Genomic DNA, 24693 nt, shown 5'->3' on the forward strand with positions numbered 1-24693 from the left:
ACACAGGTGTAGATAATCACATGAACTATGGACATGTTTCACCAATTTTGGCAAACAGACAGTATCCAAATACTTTTTTTTTTCATAATTTTGAACAATATATCTATCACTTTGTATATTTTTTGCTTAAAAGGTGTGTTTGTGCTAGATGTCTTTAAAATTAATGACTTTGTTTGATATTTTATTATAATACAAAGACATTCATACACTTTAAGTGTAGCTTCATAGTCCAAATACATTTTGGGGTCACTGTACATATAATATGTATTACTGCAATATACAGTTAAAATATATCACTTGCACAAATGCATTTTCTTTAGTGCTGATTCTGAGAGTACTTGGTTACATACAGTGGAGTCTAAATCTATAAAGTCTGGGCTGAAATTTCTGCACTCTCCCCACCCTTGATCAATAGCCATGTTTGGATATTTAATAACTTCCAATTTTTGTGGAAGCTTGAATTTGCTGAAGCCACCGGAAACATTGCCCTGTGTTGTCCTTGGCTGCTTATTCAAACCAAAGGTTGTCTAGACTTCCAGAAACACTCCAGAAACAGGCACAAAGCCCACACGAGCCTGCTGGGAAATCAACACACTCTCCAAACATTCAAATCAGTACAAATTACAGTGGCACTATGCTAAATGATCTGCTATTTTATCCATGAGTTCTCTCACTTAGTGACTGTAATTAGGCTGCCTTTGAAATCGGCTCCAAAAATGAAAAAGACTTCTGTTCTCTAAACGATGGGTAAATTAAAAAAACTAAAGCAATTAAATTGTGTTTTTGTGGTTTAAATAAGTCAGAGCTGGACTTGTTTACAAAACTTACAGCAGGTTGGATCTGATTTGACAGAAGTGAAACTGGTGCCCTGGATGTCTACACTCCCTCTGATGTTTGGTTATGTCACGAGGCACATGCCTCACATTGCTCTCAGGTGATCTAGCTGGGAGTTTGAAAATACAGTCAAAAATGATCTTAAGTGCTGTGGGTGGTGCCATCAACACTGTTGTGCAACTTAGAGTGCATCGAAACTAAAGATACATGATCAAAACATTACTTTGTACTTTTCTGATGGACACCAAGTCTCATAATGAAACTGTTTGCATGTCATTCCTCTGTCACCATTAAGTACAGATACTAATAAGGTGCATAGGTAGCTGTCAAAATCTCCTAGGCATTATAGCCTGCCACACCTCCACCAGTGCCTTCAGTCCACCTGCAGGGTCATCAGCCAGAAGCCAACTAACAAACTATTTTGTATGGATACAAGCGGCATGAAAGTACAGCTCCTATCTACTTGAATGGGGAAAGACCGAAATCTCCAAAACGGTTGGTCGAGATTACAATCAAAAAACCTATTTCATCTATCCATTTTCTGTAGCCACTTGTCCTATTTAGAGTCGGGGGTATTGCTGAAGCCTATCCCAGCTGTCTCAGGCCGAGAGCAGGGAAACACCCTGGACAGGTGGCCAGTCCATCACAGGGCTAAGACACACAGACAAACACATTTACACTCTCACCTACAAGCAATTAAGAGTTTCCAATTCAGATGACCTGCATGTTTTTGGACTGTGGGGGAAACCAGAGCACCTGAAGTAAACCCACAGAATCACAGGGAGTAGATGCAAACTCGACAAAAGCCAGGACTCAAACCGGGGACCTTCTTGATGTGAAGTGACAGTGCTACCCACTGAACCAATGTGCCATCCAAACATAATTCAAATCAGCAGTAAAATCTGACAACAGTGGTATAATACATTGTGCTTCTTTACCTCACATCACACTGAAAAACACTATTTTCCCAGCTGGTCTAGCTAATGCGCTTTCTGGAGTTGATTGACAGGCGATGCCTACATCTAAAAGGTGGTTGGCTCTTTTACCTGTAAGGCAGGACATCCTTTACTAAATCTGCCATACTGGGTGTTCCAATTTCTACCATTCATTTTAATACAAGTTCTCTGTCTTGGGCTAAACAGTTTTTGACCATACCCACAGTGTGGCATAACCTCCCATGCGACCATATGCACTAACCCGGTGGCTAAGGCTGTGCTAGCCCCACTGACACAGTTAATGAATGGTCAGTGCCCCCGGTTCTATTTAAAAACACTGAAAGAAAGAAAGAAAGAAAGAAAGAAAATCATCCACACTGAAAACGAGTCAGTGTAATGTGCATTTAATTAGAATGGAATCATTTCTCTTATACTGTACAGTATAATACACTAAATGAACAGAGATCCCAGAGGGTATGATCCATCTAACCACAACCCAAACGATGCAATCAACACCTCTCCCTCTTGGAGAGCAGTGAGAGAAAGACCGATAGGAAGACAGGGAGATTTTGCACTAGCAGTCTCTCCTCCCACAACTCTCTCTGTGTCTGATCTGTGCCCTCTGCTAATTTCTCTGGTAATGACCTCACTCTTTGTCTGTATTCATCACATAATACATCTATGCACATCACTAACACCTGTGTATATGTGTGACTGTGAGACAGAAAGAACATATGGACCAAACACCAAATATACAACATGTGTGCAGTGAAAAAGCTCCTGAAATATTCATTCATCTTTCCCTAATGAACCATTCATCCTGCCGAGTATAAATTAGCATGTTAGACAGAACAGAATGTTCATTCACAATAGAGTGATCTCCAAAAAAAAGTGTTACGGTAAGGAGAGATCCTTAAAATAGGAACAAAGATAGCAATCATCTTAGCTTAGTTAAAAAAGCAAGAATGCCTGTTTTTAAGCCTTCCCCCCCACATATTACAGTAAGCACAAAGAGCATGCCCTCTGCAGGTTGCTATGACCTGAGGTATTTGCCTAAGTCTTCATCAATTAACATACTTCCTCATTACTTACCTAAACTACTGCCATTTCTGAAATTATTCAAGCCATGTCACACACCTCACCTGTCAGTCCAGGTGAATGCTGTGGGAATTTTCTGACTTCAAATAACACACCTTTTTAAAAGAAATTAAACCTTTCCTTTATATGACCTCCGATCCCTTTTTCCTAGGAGATTTATTAAAAAAACACATTTGCATTGCTTTCATATCGTCAAGCGTCAAGCAACTGTGTAATGCTGCCCTTCAACTGGCTGATTCACAGCTTGTAAATATCATTCTTGATTCCCTCTCACTTAGAACGCAATGTTCCTCTGTCACTCACTGCTGCTTGCTTTTTATTTAAAATTCACTTGGTCTTGTAACTGTCAGAAAAGCTCCCAGATAGATGTTTGAACAGACACGTCCTCTGCTTTTCTGCCTTGGAGATGATAAATGATATAAAGATGGATTACATCCTTCCACTGTTCTGAGAGAGAATGACCCTCCTTATCACCCTCGTTACTTGCTTCCTAAACCCTTTTGTCAGAGCGTGGTGACCCTTTACAATCAGTGTTGTAAGTGAGAGTCATGCAGGACACCCGCTAGCTCTTTTTATTTTTTCATGTTTAACTGGAGCACGGCTATAGTTTGCCTCACAACGGTATGGCAATTTTTTATGCTGTGTTTTTAGCAACAGGAACCAAAGAGACTAACTGCATTGGCTCAGAACAAAATAAATATACCATTTGTTTTTAGTACATACACTCTCTGGAGTACCTAAACATCTTATGTAGTTTTTTCTTTGCCACTGGGGGGAATTAAGGCGCTATTTTCTGTAAAGCTGCTTTGAAACACAATGTATTAGCATTTATGACTGTGATACAATGATTCACTGGAGCGAGTGAATGTACTTGTCTATGGAAAGCAGACTTACAATATGAGATTTACAAATAGAATTTGAGAAAAAAGAATTCGTCCTCAAAGGTGTGATGGAAGCAGTGTTGACTGTATCCGCTTACAAATTAATTCGTTACTGCAATGCATTACATTTTAAATTCTTGTAATTAGATTATAGTTACTGACTTTCAATTAAAGTAATTACTTTTAAGTACATTACTTGAGCTAAAGTAATATATATATAATACTTTTAAAATATGAATTCATATGTACGTCTGTTTGCATTTCTGTGAAAGTTGAAGGGTGTGCAACAATGAATGAGGAAATTTGAGTAGAAAATCAAAAACCTTCCAAGGAAAAGTGAATTAGAAAGTAACTTAAAATTAAAATTATTATTAATGTGATTACTTTTAGTTGAAGTAATCAGAAAAGTAATCTGATTAAATTTTAGAGAAGTAATTAGTCATTTGTAGTGGATTTTGAGTAACTTACTCAACACTGGTTGGAAGTCATACAATGCTTCCTTCAGCATTACATTATATTTTTCATTGATAAGCAAATTAGCCATTTAGTCCACATTATTTGAAATAAAGTTCCAAATGTAAGTTCGGGAGGAGCTTGTTTTTCTAGGCTTGCCAATCATATTCCACAACCCTCCACCTGCCATCTCTACATTTCTGTTTCATAACGCCTATACCAATTTTTATTTCAAAATTGTCTTTCTATTTCATTCTTTAATCAAATAGTCGGGGGGGGGGGTGTCTCAGAGCTCAAACCCAGTCCTGTGCTCGACCCCTACATTATGGCCAGCATGCAAAATCAGTTTACCTTTATGTTCTCCAGGACTATATTAACCAGTGAACTTGTGAAATGGATCTTGATGGTACCAGGGTTCCTAGATTTTTTGACCAAAAAATATAAAGTACTTTTCCAGTAATTAGTTATTACTGGATAAAGATTTTGAGAAATCTTAATTTTGAAGAAATTTTACTCAAAAAGAGATCAGACCCTAATTGGAAAATGCATTTTCACTATAGAAATTCCTATTACTTTTCCATGACTTTTTACTATTTTAGTAGTTTCCATGAATTTTCCAGGCAATGCCACTCCACAGCACAGTATCTGCCTTACTGAAGCACAGTATCCACCTTACTGAAGTCCTCTGTAATTGTTTGCAACATACCAAACCTCTGACCCGAGCTAAAATTTCCTTTAAAGGTTCACTGACTTATAATGAAGTCACAAATGAAGGCCAAACATTTTCCCACAATGTCTGAGATACCACAAACCTTAAAGCTGACAGTTGACACTTACAACTAATGAAATAGCAGAGATTCCAGCTTGCATTCCATGTACGGTAAATCAGTGTAAACAAAGAAAGCTCGACCTGCTTCTATTCATGCAAATTATGGCCTGATGCAAATTACATACTGTAATTACCTGCTTTAAATCACATTAGAGAAAAACATCAGGTGTGACTAGAGATACCGTAGCATTTGAAACATTATCACTCGCTGGCAACACTAGTGTCACAAGGATGCATCATATTGTACTATACTTGGGTGTTTGGGCAGCACATGTTTTGAAAACGTTTGTGTCAAGTTACTTTATAAGCTCATTAAGATATTTTATACTTCTGGAACATACATACTGTATTTGGATTGTGTCCAAATTAATAAGATATCCTGAGCTCCTACACTGCCTTCCCCATATAGCAAAAGGCAATTTGAGCCAGTGTGGGTGAGTGCAATGTAATGTCTAGAAATGGGTCATGTTTTGTGGGCTAGCTGTGGATGACTTACCTAACAGATTACATCACTCTGTATTTAATTGCTTGGATATCTTTTATGCGCAGTGTTCAAATAACGCCTCAACTTCTTGAGTCAGTGCTCAACCCCAGTAAACAGGTAGGAGTGTATGATTTCATAAGTGTAGGAGTAGCCTCAGAATATGGCATAGTGAGCAAAGACAACCAAACCAATTAGACAAATGATATACACCTAGAGCTCATGGGTACAGTGCTTTAATATTGTCAGTGGTCAAATTGAAGTTATTTTCATTTAACAGATCAGACTAAATGTTATTTAATAAACCACAGTTAATGTTGTGTAAGGGGGTGTTTGTTCGTGTATGTGGTGGTGTATTCAGACTCTAAGCGTACTTTCAAAATGATCCTCTTCTTTGATTAAATACCAAAGGTTTATTAGAAACTTGTTACCATGACAACAGAGGACTATACCTGCATGATGCTTTCCATGTTGTGACTCAGTCTACAAGAATTACCATCGTTTTAACCAGCTTTGTCCTGCTGTCAAGGAGAAGCATGCTCAGCCATAAGGCCTTCACCTATGTTACAATAATGAGTTCTGTTCTCCACTTATAATTTCATTTGGACGGCAGTTGGACAGTATGCGAGTGGGTGTTTGGATACAAAAAGGTTGTGACTAGCCAGGCAAAGCAGCAATTGCCAAGAGAGGACACAGACAGGAACACTTCACCTACAGTATTGGGGGCAGTCAAAGAAACTTCCACCCCACTGATGAATAGACAAGGATGTTTTTTTACTTTCTAAAGAAAAACATCAAAAGTTCAACATTCAGAAAGTGTTATAGTAGCCTCTTGACTGAAAATTGCTAGTTGTATGCAAATTTAAACAGAAAGCATGATACTGTACAACAGGTTAATAAGGCCTGAGCTTGGTGAAGGTATAAGAAATAGATCAGGGACACCCCTGTTCTTCCCTGGCAGAGTGTTGATTACAAATGTTCTGCTTAGTGACTCACATAAAATTATGCATTATAAATGAAACATTGCTCTAAGAATGCAAATTGTAAAACTAAACTGAAACAGACAAAGAGCATCTCCTCAATTGATTTGAAATAAAAGTGAGATATGGGAGAGCTTTGCAGATTTTGACACGCAGAACTAGAAATATCTTATCTTCTTGTGTCCTTTTATCTCTGTACACTTATCTCTGTATAAATGAAAGACAAAGCAGACACAAAATAGATAACAGTGTTTTTCTATTTATTGCTGATCACAGTGTAATTACTCAAGAATGCACTGTGTGTATGTGGGACAAATAATATGTCCTTTTTTAGGGCTGTGTTTTTTAAGTTATGATTTTAGGTTAAAATGTATATGAATGAAACCTTTGTACACTGACTTTGCCATTTAGTTATCATAACTTAAAACATATAGTTAGAATAACTGCCCGGGATTGATCTTATTGAGGTAACTCAATTATCCAAGTTTTTGATGGCTAAACTTCAAAATTCAGCTGAAATAAAAAATAAAAGTCAAGAAAACTATGCGCATCATGCTCACCTATTCAGATTCCCAACATGCACTGCATGTCTTTCTTTTCCTTTTATTTTTTTTTTTACTGTTTGCTGCTTTTATTTATGCTCTCAGTTGTTGTTTTTGTTGTCATTTTAAGTTATTTGTCATTTAAAGCTCATCTTTTTACTCAGTGATGTGTTTGATGATTGTCACCATCATTGTGATTTGCATGTAAAGTGTTTCCTTGACAAGCTTAAGTCTGAATATGATAGAGGGATCAAATGATGATCTCTGATCATCAACTGGCTATATTTGCCATCAAATGGCAGTTTATTTTACCTCTGACAATGGTATAGCCCTGACTACTTTTTTATTATCATCAGTTATATTAAATCATAATATAAGTTATAGAAGTGCTATATTCAATTTGAATTAAATTAGAATGAGGTTGATTTAGCTTAGAAAGTCAGGTTTACTTAGAAAGACATTAAGATCATTTACCAAGTTATACTGATTTAAGTCAACTTTAGGTTCTGTTTAAACTACTTTCCCTCTTAAGTTGACACAACTTACAATTTAAGTTCAAACAACAAGATTTATTTTAGTGTTAAAAGAACGTTTAGTAGGATAAATCTCAGGTAGTGAGAGAGAAAGAGCGAGAGGGAGCATAGAGAGCAGAAAAGAGAAATGTGCCAGTAATTTTCTGAGCTCCTCCAGTGAACAATGTCACCTTGACCAGGATCTGGCGAGTTTTACATATTTGACTTATGTGACAGTGTGTGTGTTATTTTAAGAATCCATGTAAAATGCACACAGTTATTATTGTCTGCTACATTAGTGTGTATGGGTGTAAGTGTATTTGTTTTTGATTCTATTTTATAAAAGTTACTAAACTCTTTGGCTGAGACTGTAGTCCATGAGCTGTTACTAGCCCATGATGTGTTCAGAAAATCATCATACTTCTTATCAGATCACTACAGCTTATGATTTTATGATTTGAAATGTTTTCATATCTTCCTAATCTTATTATTTTACAGCTAGACTGGTAATCTGATAGATAGACTGTGGTCACTAGTTATAAATCTGATGCTGAAGCAATAAAAACGACTGAAACAATGTGAGAATAATCACAAAGCTGTTACTTTATACAGGTAGGTTTGAGATGTTAACCATCCAGATTTTGGATGCTAGAATATCCAGAGTTTTGTAATAATTTAGTGGCATAACTTTTTCTTTAGACATAATTTAGAAATTAAGATATACAGTACACACCAAATGAAGATACATGCCCTTAGTAACTGATATGACAAAGCTGCCATCAGTTAGTGTTATACTAATTAAATGTCAAAGCATCTTTACCTCCCAGTCAGTTTTAATCTTAATAAATGGAATATTTGTACCAAGAAGACAAGTGCAGTGACTATACTGTGCTTTGATCTGTAAAGATGATGTTCTGTCTGCCAAGAAACACTGTTGGCATGTTTTTTGTCTCAGAAAAAATGTGACTGAAGTTGTTCACCAATGCCAGGGAATGATCATGTAAACTTCTATGTAAAAATGTTTGAGGTGAAAAGCAATGCTTTAGATGGTTAAGAAGTTGTAAGGCAAATCTTTACGAAAGCTTGATAGACAACTTAATTCGTTAGGAAAGGCACTCAAAAATAGAGAGAATAGACAAGGAATGTGCAACCTCTCTACCATTAACAACAGTTCTGAAGGTTTTTGTTCTGGGTTCTACAGAACACACCTAAATATAATCACCTCTGGACAATGACTGACTGAGTCAGGTGCATGGCTATGGAAAAGGTATGCAGATAGCTACTGCATTTCTTAAGAAACAGGGCTAGTCACTATGTCAATCATTTTCAGTATGTCAGAATCATTCTAAAAAATGCAGTTTGGTAGAAGATTTATTGTCCCACACATTTGACCATAAAAGTTAACCATGTGGCATTCACACCAAGAAACAAGACTGATGCCATTTGTTGACATGCTACCCAGTGGCGTCTCAGGGTCATTATTTAGTGTGGGGCAAAAACAATCACTTAACAATAAATTATTTAATGATCTTTGAAACATTGAAGAATAATTCAAAATTCTGTCTGTCATTTTGACAGATAAAAAAGAAACAACAAAAACATTTTAACATAGTGCATCAGTTTTGACATCACTCTTTGTCCCTCACATTCCCCCTATGCATGTACCCTGTTTATTCCCTGGTATTAATATGCGTGTTAGATGCGTATTAACTGGCACCATCATCATTTACACCTGATATTGTGCATCTCTTTTGTGTTTAGATTTTGAGTAGAGGGTATCTGATTTTCTGACTGCATACATCAATCATTACTTCAGTGTGTTAATGTATGATAATAAAGCGCAAACTGCATAATAACAAAAAGAAAACAAAAAAAAGCAGCACATAATTTCAGCCAATTATGCATGCATTTAATAAGCACAAACATCACGTTTAGAGCAGAATTGTCCGTTATTTTAGTGGAGTAGCTGTGTTAAATTGAGCTTCACAGATGTGCTTTTTATATTACACTTTATGTTTACATCAAGGACTATGAAGTTCTGTGAACTTGTGCATGTGTGTATGCGCTTTAACCAGCAAAGTTTAAAAACTTAGTAGAAGTTTCACACTAGAACTCATTGGTTTCACCGGACTCAAACAAGGGGAGTCATAAAAGCCTATCTACTGTCATGTATGTGCCATTAAAATAGATGCTATGCCCCTCAATGCCCTAGTACTTATAAAATGAAAACAAGTATGACTGATAAAAATAGACTATGACAGAAATTTTACAGAAAGTGACGAATAAAGAAAACATTTTGGGCAACCTTTGAATGGGATGCCACACAAATAATAATAGAATTTCTCAAAAGAATATATACTTTTTTATTTTTTAAGTTGCGGAAAATATATTATTTCTTAAAATAAATGTATGAAGATGCCATGCAATTTGCACAACAGTACCACCTCTGGTAGGGCTTAGCCCCACCTGCCCCTAATGTAGAGATGCGGCTGATGCTACTACATTTTAGGTGTAATGTTACAACGAATTTCATAGAAAATATTAGGGCTGCACTATTCTGTATAGATAAACTATGGAGTGGTGGTGGTGTAGTGGGCTAAAGCACATAACTGGTAAAGGTTGCTGGTTCATTCCCCACAGCCATCACCATTGTGTCCTTGAGCAAGGCACTTAACTCCAGGTTGCTCCAGGGGGATTGTCCCTGTAATAAGGGCACTGTAAGTCGCTTTGGATAAAAGCATCTGCCAAATGCATAAATGTAAATGTAAAATAATCTCATCACATCTGATATAGCTAATCCTTCAAAGCAAGGGACACTTGCTTACATAACTGTTTAGCCACTAAAGTGATAAATGCAGCAACAATTAAAAAATACTATCCATCTTTCATCAGTGTTTTGTGCTAACAGCAAGAAAAACAGATGTGTCACAGCTGCCATGATGGAAAGCATTCAAATGACTATAACTCTGTTCTGTTCAAATCAGAAAACTTAAAAGCTGATGACAAATCCTTTGCCATTAGCTCAGGAGCAGTTTGTCCACGAATTACCCACCCACAGTCCTTCCCTCAACATCCTGTTAAAAGGAGAAAGAAGACTCCATACAGATTTTTCTGACCGCCACTTAAAATGTGCTTGTGCAAAGAGATACCTTTAAAAAAATGACTAAATGGACTCATTTCAAACAGCTGAGACAGTTCAACTTATATTAGAATAAGGCCAAGGTGGCAACAATTAATGATTTCAATAAGATGTCCCAAGGCCACAACAAGAATTTTTCTTTCACATTACAGTAATGTTAATGTGTTTTATAGTATGCTTTATAACACTTGTGTGTGTGTGTGTGTGTGTTTGTGTGTGTGCACTCTTAGAAAAAGGTTCCATATTGAACCCAAAAGGGTTATTTTGCTCGCTTCATATGTGGAACCCCTAAAAGGTTCTACATAGAACCCTTTTAAAGGGTTTTAAACCCTAAAGGGTACTTTGAGCCAAGTGAAAATGTTCTATATAGAACATTTTAGGGGTCCCAACATGAAATCGTAATATTTGTTTTTTGTTTGGTTTTTAAATTGTTTTATTACCAGAATAACATTTAATATATCAATTAAAAACATTATATGCTAAAAGGGTGCAAAAAGTTTTTTTTAGTATTTTTTATCTTTGTAAATAGAACCTTTTTCGCATAAAGGTTTCTTTGGAGCTGAGTAAAGAATCTTAGGGTTCTATATAGAGTGTGTGTAAGGGAGAGTGGGAAGGGTTTATGTGGGTAAGTGCTGGAAAATGAAACTTCTCCCAGGTTGTCTATGGCAAATTAGTAATGAGCTAAAATGCTACAAGGTAAAAAAAAAAAAAAAAGCCACCTGGGATCCATAAGTTGATGCTAGCCTGCTAACACTACACCAATTAAAGATTTAATTAAGTGTATTAGATGCACTGAATAACTTCTCTATTGGATACTAATGATAAAGATGGTGTTAATAGAGTGGAACACCTATGTAAAGTTTTCCAGCCTCTGTAGTAACAAAGAGAACAAAGAAAAACTGTATTCATAATGCAAAACCTAGATACTAACACAATCTCACAGGCCAAATGCCCAGAGAATGACATATCATAAAACTATGTGCAGCATTATTCTTGTTAAGTCGCTTTGGAACAATATGTATTGTGAAATGTATCATACAAATAATTTTAATTTGAAATAACAATGACTAAGCATGAAGACACCCATATACACATACACACTCAGACACACACTCTCTCTCTCACACACACACAAACACACACACACATGCATACCTCTGTAGAACAGCAAACACAGGCAAAATATGAAAAATATTCACATCTGAGAGACAGTGTTCCGTGGATTCTCCTCTTTATAGTAAATGTGTCAGAGAGGTGCTATATGTTCTCTTCTAGGTGTAGAATTACCATAGAAACAGCAGCGATGTTTCACCTCAAAATTATACAATGTTTTAACGTAAAACCTCTATGGAGGCTGTCACAGAAATGTCTTGAGACTGTGAACTGCTTAACATTTTTACTGCCCATTGTTGTAGTGCTTCTGTCATTAAATGTTTAAGGAATGCTCGGTAAACAGACAACTGCCCATAGGACAGAAAAATCACAAATGTAGGCAGTATAATATCTCAATTGATGCTCTAAGACAGATAAAATGGAAAGCCAGTGGAGACATTTGCTTAAGTTTTTTGCTTCTCAGATTTTTCTTTTGGAAAAAAACAAAACAAAACAAGACTCCAGTAATCTAACATGTGTCTCTTCTAGAGTTTCAGAAGAGATCTAAATAATGTTTTAAACTGTGCTCTGATTTGCCAAGATACCAAAGTCTGCAATCACAAGTCTGAGATTTCAATATGAACTCAAATGCAATTTTCATCAAGTTCTTCCACGGCCAGAGTATCTTAGCTATATATCCACATTCACTTGATAGCTCTAAACACATAATGTATGTCAATAATTGTCTTATTTGGTGTCTGATTATTCTCCTAAGCGATTTAGTAGAAACATCTGAGACAAAATTTATATTTTATAGAGATATAATTGAGAACTCCATTAAGTTTCCAGAGCAATGAAAGAGCAATGTCTGAGAGTGAGAATCCACCTTCACAATTTTCTCACCTTATCTTGACACACATGCATACCTCAGTCAGAATTCCCCTTCAATAAAGAGCTTAATTAACGCTATAACCGCAACACAAACCCACAGGGCTGCCTATCCGGTTAACATCACCAACATTCCTCAGATTTTACTTAGTTGCAAACCATTTCAAAAAACTATTTCAGGCTTCAGTACTCTTGGTTTACTGGCGTGGGTGTGTATGATGTATATGTGTGAGGGCATAATATGTTTCTTTGCTTATTACATGAGTTGTTGGGAAGCGATTCTCTGAATTATGCCACGCTGTATGGAGCAAACCAGATTGTAGCAATTATTATTATTATTATTTTAGAAACACCTCAATCAATACTGCCAAAGTTCTGGGGTGAATCCATGTGATTGTATGGCCCACATGTGGAAGTGGTGGAAAATGGTATTAGGTTGTAATGCTTTTCACCACTAGATCTTTGCTCTCACTATTAGCTCTCAGCTCTACTCATTCCTTTCAACATCTCTGAGAGAGATGAGAGGAGTGCTGCTGATAAAAGGGAAGACCAACTCAACACTTTACATCTGAAAAGTGTTAGTAGAGAGAGTGTGTGGGACCAAAATATTCACGAGGTGGTGTTTAGGCAAGTATTATGTACAGAAACACACTTTTCTCAGATGAAATACAATAGCACTTTTACATACGACCAATATGAACACAGGCTGCGCTAAGCTTTAAATTGAATACAGATAAAGAGGTTCAGAGGTTTTCATGTTCATCTGTTTTGTGCACAGAAGGGTCTGACTTTTAAAATTGACCCATATGTATAGTAGAGTACACTGTAAAAAATATTTCTTAATCAGTATTTTTGTCTTGCTTTTCAGTAACAAATATGACAATTCTGAAAATAAGATACATTTGTAAAATTGTGCAAGATATAAAGACATGTTTTCAGAGAATATATTTTAAATTAAGTTTATTTTTCTTACCACATTGGCAAGTAGTTTTTTTTTTTTTTTTAAGCATAAATCTAACAACACGTAGTGTGATTTATTGCTTAAAAGAAGAAATAAGTATTTGCCAACTGGGTAAGAAAAATAAACTTAATTCAAGATATATATTCTCTGAAAACAAGTCTAAATGAACAAGATAACAATTTATCTTGTTTTAAAGCAGCACTATGTAAGTTTTTTGGTTAATACATAAACAATCAGTGTTCAAAACAATGTCCTTACTTTACCCCGATTCACTAAGGTAAGCCTATAAAAATGGTTTTTATTTTGAGCTGTCGGGTTCGATTTGGCGTGAAATCGCTGGCTTATGACGTACATCCTTGCGTCATAATGTCACGTCCATGAACATAGGAAAGAAGAGCACTGTTTTAGTTTGCGTGTAGCTGTTAAAAATAAGAAAGAAACATTTCCGGTTACTAATGTAACCTCGGTTCCCTGAGATGAAGGGAATGAGACATTGCAATGAATGCTATGGGGAAATTCCTTTTCCACAACCTAGTTGAAGCTCTTGTATCATAACGGCAATCTTATGATTGGCAATGATGTTTGAGTTTGCGCCCACTCGTGCGTTTTGCGATCGCGTTGCACGCTTCCTGGCATCTCAGAGAACAATCAACCCACACTCCACATAAAATGCTCCCGTCTTATTAATGGCAGCTCCTCTCAACACACGCTCGAAACTCGTCACCCACCCGTGCATTACGCAGTCACGTGGTGCACATTACCAAGCATTTCTCAGTGTGTTAAAAAAATCAGTAGTGTGTGGTTATACATTCCGGTTCACGACATGGCCGCCTCACTTCAACAGCATTCTATCCTCCGCGTTACAGTGCAGGACTCGGAGCAATGGTCAAAGATGTATTTCTAGTACATTTACATAGAACAAACAATTTAAAAGCAGTGCAGACGGACGTAAAAACGCATTCTGTGTGAACGGCCCCTTAAGGTACAAGAAACAAATTGTAGATAGGAAATGGAGCTTTAACTGTATTTTTTACAGTTTTCGCCTTGGTTGGAAACCAGAATTGAGAAGATAACATCCTGAAATTTCCTTGCTTATGGCTGGTTACACTTTGTGTGATAGCTGGTAGCTGGTGTGTGAGAAGCGTGGGATATGGGCTTTTTTAAAGTGGGTGTGGAGTTTTTCTCTCCAGCCCAGAGCTGTACATCTAATGATAGGGCGCCATTCAAATGACATAGTGTGTAAATGTGTCTGTAAATGTCTATGCTAAGAACCTTGCCAATGCTGTTTAAACCAATATGACAAATTTACTCACATGTCGGGTGAGTATGCGCACAAACACTCACGTACATACTATCATACTAATGTATGATATATGAAAGGGTCACACCCACATTTCCCTCTTTCTGAATTTAATAAACCCTACGTCCTTGAGAGATGAGGCTGTATTATGTGTGGATGGGTGTTTCTGTCCACAGGGGACAGAGAATAGACACTTAGCTTGTATTGATTTGTTGATATCTTCGTCATTCCAGTAAAAAACCCTCCATAGGACTAGGTTTGTGCAACGCTCAATCTATTTCTAATGTGTGAGGGATTTGGGGTCATTAATAAGAATGCTATATTGTGTTGACCACTGAGAAAGAAGTAGGGCAGATGGGTGCTTTGATTGTGTTTTCAGTCTACACAGACTGACACTACGCAGTCCACACAGACTCTTTAAATGAAAGGGAGGATGCAATTGTGAATCTAAAATGAGACTGGCTGCTCAATGGCTTTGGGGTTAATGCTTGTTTTGATTGGTTGCAGGTTGTTTTATTGGCATGGAGCACTGTAAAAGAGTCCTATGGATCAGGGTGGGGTTTGGGGGAATCTATGAGGATGTCCCATGTGACTCCCACTTTCTCTGTCTTATTCATTACAAACACAGAATTGCACAGATGCCACAGAGATTTAAGCTGTAAGACTTACATATCTATTCATAGCATGTGCAGAGATGCCATTTTTGCATTGACAGACAACTATAGATCATTACATCTCTGTGCCTTTGACAGTGGGAGTGATGAGCAGGTGCCGTGCTGTCCTCTTTTTCTTTCAATATACATCTCTTCATCATTTCCACCCCCCTTGGTTAGACGCTGTCCCTCTCTCTCTCAAGCATGTGTCCTGCTGTCTCTTTCCTGCTGTGGAATCCATTTATTCTATTTTTTTTTCTTTCTTTTTTAAAAAAAAGTGCCTGTCAAATTGATAGTGCAGCAGAAACAGCAACGAAGCAATGTGTCATGTCAGGCCCCAAATCATATGGAGAGAGACAGAGGCTCTGTTTCAAAACCTAGTGAGCTGACTACAGAGGAAGCATTTTAAGGGGCCATACGGTTGTAAAAAAAAAAAGCTAGCGGAGCGCAAAACATTCGAGACATGCTTTTAAAAGTATCGCACCATTAGCTTAGCAACATGCTAACATCAAACTCCACTGAAATCAATTGTTGTCTTCCGTGCGGAGCACTATTTGTGTGGCGATTTGGTGACTATAGAGCATTCCAAAACAGTAATTTTTGAGGTTCCATAAAGGTTAGGATGATGGGTTGTTCACATTGAATGCGTTTTTGTGTCTGTCTGCACTGTTTTTCCATTGTTTTTCTAGGTTAACACCCATCTTTGACCGCTGCACCACATCCAGCTGCTTTTTCAGTATCTCATGGAGGAGCACCACATTTTTTGCTGCCGTGTGAGTAAAAAAAGAACGTCAACTTTTACAAACGCGTCTCTAGGCACCTGCATACTGTTATATGCGTAGCACTGAGTCTAGCTTTTTTTAGTGCAAATATGCGTTCAGTCTGAATGGCCAGCTGCCTTTCTAAGTTTTGGAAAAACAGATCTACAGAGGCAGAGAGGAAGAAAGTGGGGGAAGAGGGGTACAGCTGTGGTCTGAGTGTGAACAGCTGATAATACATAGATACAGTAGCAGCTCCTCCGTCCAGGCCAAAGAAATCAGAAACTGTAAGAGCCATCATTAAAACGAAAGCTGAGAAGGAGACAATTGTGACTGTATAAACATATAGTGGAAGTACAATACTATAGGAGGACTGTGCATCTGTGTGCTAAGATATCTAACTTTTTCAATAATGCCTTTTGATGGCTCATGGCAATGTAAGCCAATATCTTGACACTTACAATCCACACCGAAAACTTCCTCCACATCCAAACCTCTTAATATAGCACATTCTTTGTCTGGGTGGATGCATTCAGGCACCTGGGCTACAGCCATTCACTTACAGACTGACTAGCCACAGACGGCAGGCAGCTATATAGGACACATGCCCCAGACTGATCGGCTAGACGAAGACACGGACACTGTGAAGTCGTGTCAGGGTTCAAGGCAGAGCACAAGACTGCAGCGACAGATGGAAGAGGCAGCAATGGCTCCAGACACACACCTCACATGCAGACAAGAGCTGCCATCTTTGACCAGAGAGGGCACTGACCTCTTAACCTTTGGAGTAATATAGTCTAATTAGAGTTGAGTGTGACTGCAGTGTGGTCAGAGATATGAAGTAACCGTATGAACTGTACATTTGTGTAAGTCTCTGAGGCCACGTCCATACTAATATGTTTCCGTTTGTAATTTTCATTCTGTTTCAGTTTCCTAATGATATTGTTTTCCAAAATATGCACTACTGGAGAGTGTATTGTAAAGTTTTGGTTTTCGGTGGAGAAAAACACAATTCCAGTGTGGATGAGAGGCATATACATAGCAAAATCAATGCATTTTCAAACTAAAAAGTATTAGTGTGGACGTTGCCTGATTTCAATAATTTCTTAAGTTCATTTTTCATCTTTCTGTTCTTATTCAAATAATTATTAGTGGTTCTTTTTAAGGCAAGCATCACTATTACTATTGCTCATACTTAGGGTTAGGGTTGGACTACCTAGTGGCAACCATCCAGAACACCCTAGCAACCACCCACAGCACCCAACCATTGTGTCGTCGAGTTTTGCGTAGACAAGTTTCACCCACTAGTTTCTTATTATTCTTGCTCTCAAAACAATTGCAAACCTTCCTAGCATAAAATCACAGTTAGGGTTTATTTAGGGTGTGTGAGAGCCCATCCTGAAGACCATTTTCTGCTGCCTTACTAAACCAACCATTTAACCACAGGCATTCACCTGCCTAAAACTCATCTTCATCCATCTTCAGCAAATATTTCTCTTTGAGACTCAGAGAGGCCATCCAGATTCCCCATACCCTGCCCCCCAATGCCGATGTCACCTAGCAAACAAAAGAAACGGAGGAACGGAGGAACAGTAAACAGTAAAGGAGGCCCTCAGGACAGTAATAACATCCAAGTTAACCCTCTCTTCTATCATCATTCCATCTTCATTAATGCTGTTTTTATCCTCTTTCGCCTTATCACAAAGACATCCAGGAGAGCCTGCGTGTATTGTGGCTAGCAAACAGTAATTTCTAGATCTGTGTCATCTATAACTGCTCTCTCCTACCAATCTAAAATTAGAATCTTTTAGTCTGATAAAGCTTTGGGTAAAACTCAGCTGGGGCAAAATAGTGAACTATGAGAGAAGAACATCTAGTGATATTAGCATTCTGAGTGGGGTCAGATCTTGAAGGTTTGTCTTTGTTGACATGAGTTGAGGAGATTGACAGGGATGAGAGCCACATGCACATCGTGTACAGCCTGGTAAAGTCAATTTTGAATAGATTACATGAGAGCTGTCTGTGTGTCAGTCACAAGTATAGACACACATTTGTCTGAAAATTTGACACTGGCCATCACTTAAAGGACACTGTGACGAGGAGGAGGGCGGGGCTGGGCCGTGACTATGCACGCCCGGCCCCCAGTCGGGCTAATCAGCCGAAAAGAGGGATAAGTGCAGCGGGATGTGGCAGTTTGAGAGAGAGAGAGAGCCACACGCTGCCGTGTGCGCGTTTGTGTTTTGTGTCTTTTTGTTTTATTAAATATTACTTTGACTGTTCAGCCGGTTCCCGCCTCCTCCTTTCCCATTTTTACCTTGTTACAGACACAAACTAGACATCATGTATCACATCCGTGCTGAAAAGACCAGCTTAACAAGCATGCAAATCCCATGCTGGTCTAGGTTGTTTATGCTGGTTAGTGCTGGTTTGGTGCTGGTATAGCCTTGCGGGTGAAGCATGTAGACCAGCATGGTCTTTCTAAAGAAGCTGGTTCAGCCAGTTAAAAAGCCTGGTGGGGACACCAGCACCCAAAACACAACATAAACTGATGACCATTCATCTACTGGGAATTCTTAAAAATATGCATGTTTTGGTACTTACAACATTAGATCAATGGTACATGGGTCCTGAATCACACTGCACTGAGGTAAGGCATTAGTGTCTCTTTGTTTGCAGTATGACCTCATCTCTATGGTACCTGATACTCCAGTCTCACCACAGGAAATCATTCACTGACTTTACTGTAAATTAATTTCCTTTTGTTATGAAAATAGCTCACCATCATGATAGATAGATTCTCAAAGAAAGGGCTACAGGTTGAATTATATTACAAAACGCTCCTTCCTCCCAACTTGTCTCTGTATTTCACCTCCTGTTTAATGGAAGATCGCCTTAGTCAGCTATTCTTCAAGACATTACTTAAGACATTAATCTCAACATCTTTCAAGGCATGTGCACTTTAAGTCATCCTGCCTCAGTCTGTAGATTTTGGGAAGGCTCACTAACCAAAGTCAAACCCACAGAAGTGTGTGTGTGTGTGTGTGTGTATGTGTGTGTGTATGTGAGAGATGTGTGGTGCGTGTAAAGTGGTGGCCAAGTATCAAAAGTCAGACAAGGACTCTTGAGGGAGGGTCTTTTCTTTGCCATATTTGAAAAGAAAAGAGAGCCAAAGATGGAAATTTTAAAGTAGAGGATAGAGAAAGGTGTGTGAAAAGAAGAAGAATAAAGGGTTATGTGTTTAATTGCTGCAGAGCTATATACAGTAGGGTGAGTTAAATGTGATGTAATTTTTTCTGTTAAAATCTTTGTCCTATTCCATTTTGATAAGTAGAGACAATTATAAGTCAGCCTTCAGTAGGCTGATTTTTCAGAAGATTGTGGCACTTTTAACGTTGCTGTATTTGTTTGACCAGCTCATCATAGCACCATTGACTCAAGCAATGGTGTGAGTTTAGGGTGGGACAATCAGTTTTTTGACCAATGAAAGACAGGGGGAGAGTCTGGGACAACTTTTTAAAAACAGTAATCATTTTAAAGATTCCACTTGGTGCTGCTAGTGGCACAAAAATTACACACTTCACCTTTAAGCATGCACACACAAATCATATTACATCACAATGGGTCACACTCCAGCTCATCTCCCATCATCCCTCCAAAACAAACTTTTCACACAGAGGTTTCCAGCCAGTGGCCGGAGCATCTGAAATTTCGTTATGTTATGTGAAGCCTGGGGTCACGCCACTGGCACTTTCTCCACACTTTAAAGAAAGATCATATGCACGACTTAACAAAGGGACTTTACTCTGCTCACATTTCTCTTGGTGGTAGCTTAGTGGCTGTTAAAGGATGTGGGCTAACACAGGTTCAAACACAGGTTGGGGTGTCAAATGAATTTAAAAGTTATGGAGATGGTCAATCCCTGTTGTGCCGATGTGTACTTCATGGCATGGCTCCATGGCAACTATTCCTGAATAAATGTATTGTATGTGTGTTTGAAGTAATTATTTATAGTGAAACATTTACATAGTTTATGTGACCAACTATACCTGTGGTTACTTTGCTAGCAAACCTCTGTGGACTTGAGGGAAACAGACTTCATACATGCACTAAAAATGTCCTTGGGGTGAGCTGGTTAAAAGTAATTGCAAAAATGGCTCAGAAAAGTGAAGTTAGTTCTGAGAAAAGGTCTAGCACCACTTGATTGGAGATGCAACTTGCTTCAATATTTTGTTGTCTAATGCAATGACTTTCATACAATTATGAGCCAAAAATGTGCCTTGAGTGTCCTTTGGTGCAACTATGTCAACCAAACTTCAAACTACCCAAAATGTCTAGATGGTAACCCTTGTGCTGCGGTAACTTGGTAGAACATTTACACCTAACAAGGGATAGGGTTAAGGTGAATCTTGCAAGGTTAACATCATGAGGGTTACCATCTAGACACAAAAAACTCCACCATTCCCTACAAGCACAAACAATCAATTTCTGTTTTGTAGCATATGGACTTATAGTTGACTGCCATTCTGACAAAGAACCAATAGTGTACGTTCCCTGCTGAGAATCATCCTATAAAAAGTTTCCAAACAGTCATCCGTGTTATGGTCAGCCTGTGACAGGCAGATCTGTAATGTTTATTTGCTACCAATTACAGATTAATCAAAAACACATTTTCCACAGTGTGTGACAGTACATGCTGCAGTTTAAAATGGATAGCTAAGCAAAAACAGAAGTTGTCTCTCTCTCTCTTCCACTCTGCCTGACAGAATGATTTTTTTCTGTTACAGTACCCCTCAATCATTTGTACAGTTATGCAGTTATATAATATAAATGAGTTGAATAATCATTTAACTTGAATATTCATACTCAACAAAAAAGTGCCAAAGTGCAAAGATTTATTTGTCCCTTCCCCCCTAAAAATCAAATATCCCACTCATAAATACTGAAAGGTTTATGCGAAAATGTTTTTTCAGGCCTCCACGGGCCAGCGATTTTTATATTTTCAAACCAAATGAATGGGGGAACAGATAAACATTGAGCTGAATCTGAATCCCAGACATCCCCGGCTATACAACTGCTCAATGAGGCTCTGTATGTGTATGTGTATGTGTATGTGTGTGCTTGTTGTATATATTCTTGCCTCTGTCTGTGTTTATGACTTAGTCTGACAGTGTTGTGTGTGTGCGTACTTAACTACAGTTTGCAGACAAAACTGTCCCCAAAAGTGAACTAAATCTGACAAAATCTCCCTTTATGGAAATTTGTGATTGTCCTCAACTGGAAAACTAAAAAGGTTTTTGTTTTGGTCTAGGGTTTGAGTTAGTCTTTAGAAACCAATTTGCTTCATATAAAACAACAGAAGTCTATGGTATGTCCCCATTTAGATGGTTAGGTAAACGTGTGTGTATTCATGCAATCCCACATGGATACTTTATTATATCTGTGAACCTGCATACAGGTATAGATTGTGTATATGCTAACGTTTAATTCACTAAGCTCTCCAATAGGTCCTCCACACAGTGACTTTCCTTTACAAAAGCTATTTGAAATGGACCCAGCCCAGTTCAGGAAGCCCAACCCCAAAGCCCAACTCACTGCAAAAACCGTTTCCACAGTCACAAGCCTGCTGTTTCAATACTGAGCCCTTTCATTCACCCCCATTTGTATACATACTTCATCACCCACCACAAATAGCCTTTAATGATGTCATAATTCGTTAGCACATTTGCTACACATAACTGTCATCTGCATATAACAAGAGAACAATTATAAGTCATTTTTAAATTTTAGCCATTCTAAATGTTGTGCAAAATAAAAGATAACAAATAATCTATGCAACAGTGAACTAACAAGAACTCAGTGTGTTCCAAAATAAACTCACCTTTTCCTTCCATTAAAAGACCACTCTTGCAGTGTTGGGCGTCCACTGCAGAACCATTAACTTTTCCTGTAACAACCAGACTGAAAAAACATTTACTGCTTCCTCTGTACCTCAGTGGAGTTTTAACAGATTATATTTAGCCATACTGTGATTTTTTTTTTTTTTCTTCATATAGAACTATTGGAAAATGTATGTCATTTCCTACTTGTACTAGTAAAATGGTCGGATCACAGTGCAGGGAGGGTGTCCTTATAATCCAAACAACTGTGACAGTCCTCTGCTTTGTTAAAGCCAAACAAGTGCTTCAAGCACAGTCAATTGCACCGGCTTTGGGGAGGAGGGGGGTGGAGTGCAGCACCTCATCCATACTTTTTGTCCTTTGTTATCCCTGTCACTCCAGCTGCAGGGAGCTTAATGGTTTTTAGACCTCTCTACCACCTCGAGTCAGCGATAAGTCACTGTGTGTGTTTGCGAGAGTGTGTGCATGCTGCATGATTGCAAAACCACGTAATTATGGTATTATGAGAGACTTACCTGTTTGCAACAAGCCGGCTCCACTGTCACGGACGTTAAAGTGCTTCTGTATGTCAAGGAGTACACCTGAAATAGAGAGAGAGGGAGAGTTTAGAATTGGTTCTGTGACACAAATTTTGGCCTTGAAGCATAACAATGCGAGTTACTGTAAGTACAGTATTTGAGTCTCTATTTGAAGTCATAATTACTTAATTAAATTTCAAGCATCTTTTGTGCTAAGCATTTTTAAGCATTAAAAATACTGAAACGTTTTAAGATCTTACTATATTTCATTCTAATCCTCAATAACAGAACAATCATATGCTTAAAAGTATGAAAGTGTGTAATCCTAAAGAAGAGGATGAACTTGGCAGTCACACAAACACACATACGCGTTTCCACTCTGGGCTGTTTGAGTTTAATCCTCAGGGCGTATATAAATACATAAATATCTGAGAGCAATAAAACAAAGTATGCTGCAAACTGCTCATGTCATCATATTTCAACAGAAGTGCATGATCAAGATTCCTTTAGGCAAATATGTCAAAAATCTCTTTAAAAAGGAATCTATCATTGTAATCATCTCAAAAGTAAATCATTTTTCAGAGGATGCAACGTGTTATCTTTTGCATCATCAGAGCATATCGGGATGCTTTATGGATTTTTGCTCTAGTGGTGTGTGTACAGTATGTGTTTGATTTGAACAGGAATTTGAAGACCTCTTGAACAGATCATAACTCCCTTATTTGTGTAATTGCAGCTTTTGAGTTGCTGCCTTCAAATCAGCAGATTCTCATCTTAACATTCCCTCTTTCTGATCACTTTAAAGTTTAAAATTGAGCCTTTGGAGATGTTAAACTGTCTAACTCTTTAGACATGTGCTTTGATCTTCCATTTGTGAAAAAGTACGTACGCTTTCAGACACTTCAAGAATGGTCTAAATGCTGGGAGAGGCTGTAAGCAGGGCCTGTAACTGACAGCCAATGAATTAGAAAAGTACGACAGAGATCCAATGCTTGAAATAACAGCCTGGTCGTGCTTGACATTATCATGATGTTATCTCTTTCTGAATCACTGAATAGTCTTTTATGAATGGAAAGATAAAGAAATTTGCTTCGCAGGCCTTCATGCACTCAGATCATCTAAACACCTAATGCCATTTAAACATCTCTTAATTAACTTCTCAGTGCTGCCTGGCTAATTACGTCATGCACATAAGACAGGAGTGGCTGTGAAAAATATAAACACTGATGGTCTGTCTCTGCAGTGACTGTTAATGCAGTGGCTTTAGTCATCTTCGAGTTTCATCTCGATTGGTTTCCCATCACCACCCGTTTTGACTTGTCACTGGCATGTTGCAGTGCAAAGATGTACATAATAGAAGCGCTCAGGCAGGTGCAGACTTGTGACAAATGCAACATTCCTGTCAAACAAGTCACATTACCTGCTTGCATTCCTGCTGTGCGAATGTGCTTTTTCTGACTGTCTAAAACTTATTGAATTTTCAAAGTTGTTTTCTGAAACAAGAGAATTTTCTCTCATCAGAGACTACAGTTCTTGGTCTTCCCCTCATTGGTCTTCTACCACACATTTGTAATCCTCTCCTTCTACCAACTCGTCTTTCTCTGTTACTTACTTGTTGATCCATGCTTGCAAAGGAACCATTCCAAAAATTTTCTTTTGTAGAGATGATAATGGCATAGAAGACAAAACACCTGGGTAGGTCTTAAGCTAAAATGGGAATCAACTGTTTTTTTATTATTTATTTATTTACGTATCCTGATTGTGGATATATTTAAGTATAGCCTACTATTATTATAGAAATATAGTTTAGTCAAATTTAGTTTTGTATAAGGTTTTGAACTGAAGTTTAACAGTATTGAAAACAGGATGCAAACAAGTATAAAAATTGTTGAGAGTTAGTGACAAAAGATTTCATGATGTCACTGAATGGATTTTATGTTAA

General features: G+C 37.9%; 1 protein-coding gene across 3 annotated transcripts in view; it reads right to left on the bottom strand.

The window, feature by feature from the left end:
• Positions 1 to 24693, bottom strand: part of LOC127424955 (sphingosine-1-phosphate transporter SPNS2-like) — an 89767-nt gene that overhangs the window by 41641 nt on the left and 23433 nt on the right. For 2 of the 3 annotated variants that reach the window (XM_051670538.1, XM_051670547.1), the window contains one exon: positions 22749 to 22814. In XM_051670538.1, the coding sequence (XP_051526498.1) occupies positions 22749 to 22814 (66 nt within the window). Of the gene's footprint in view, positions 1 to 22214; positions 22243 to 22748; positions 22815 to 24693 lie in introns of those variants that run through there. The other variant, XM_051670543.1, reaches the window with a different exon arrangement.

This window comes from Myxocyprinus asiaticus, chromosome 3 (genome assembly GCF_019703515.2).
Source record: "Myxocyprinus asiaticus isolate MX2 ecotype Aquarium Trade chromosome 3, UBuf_Myxa_2, whole genome shotgun sequence".
NCBI classification, from domain to species: domain Eukaryota; kingdom Metazoa; phylum Chordata; class Actinopteri; order Cypriniformes; family Catostomidae; genus Myxocyprinus; species Myxocyprinus asiaticus.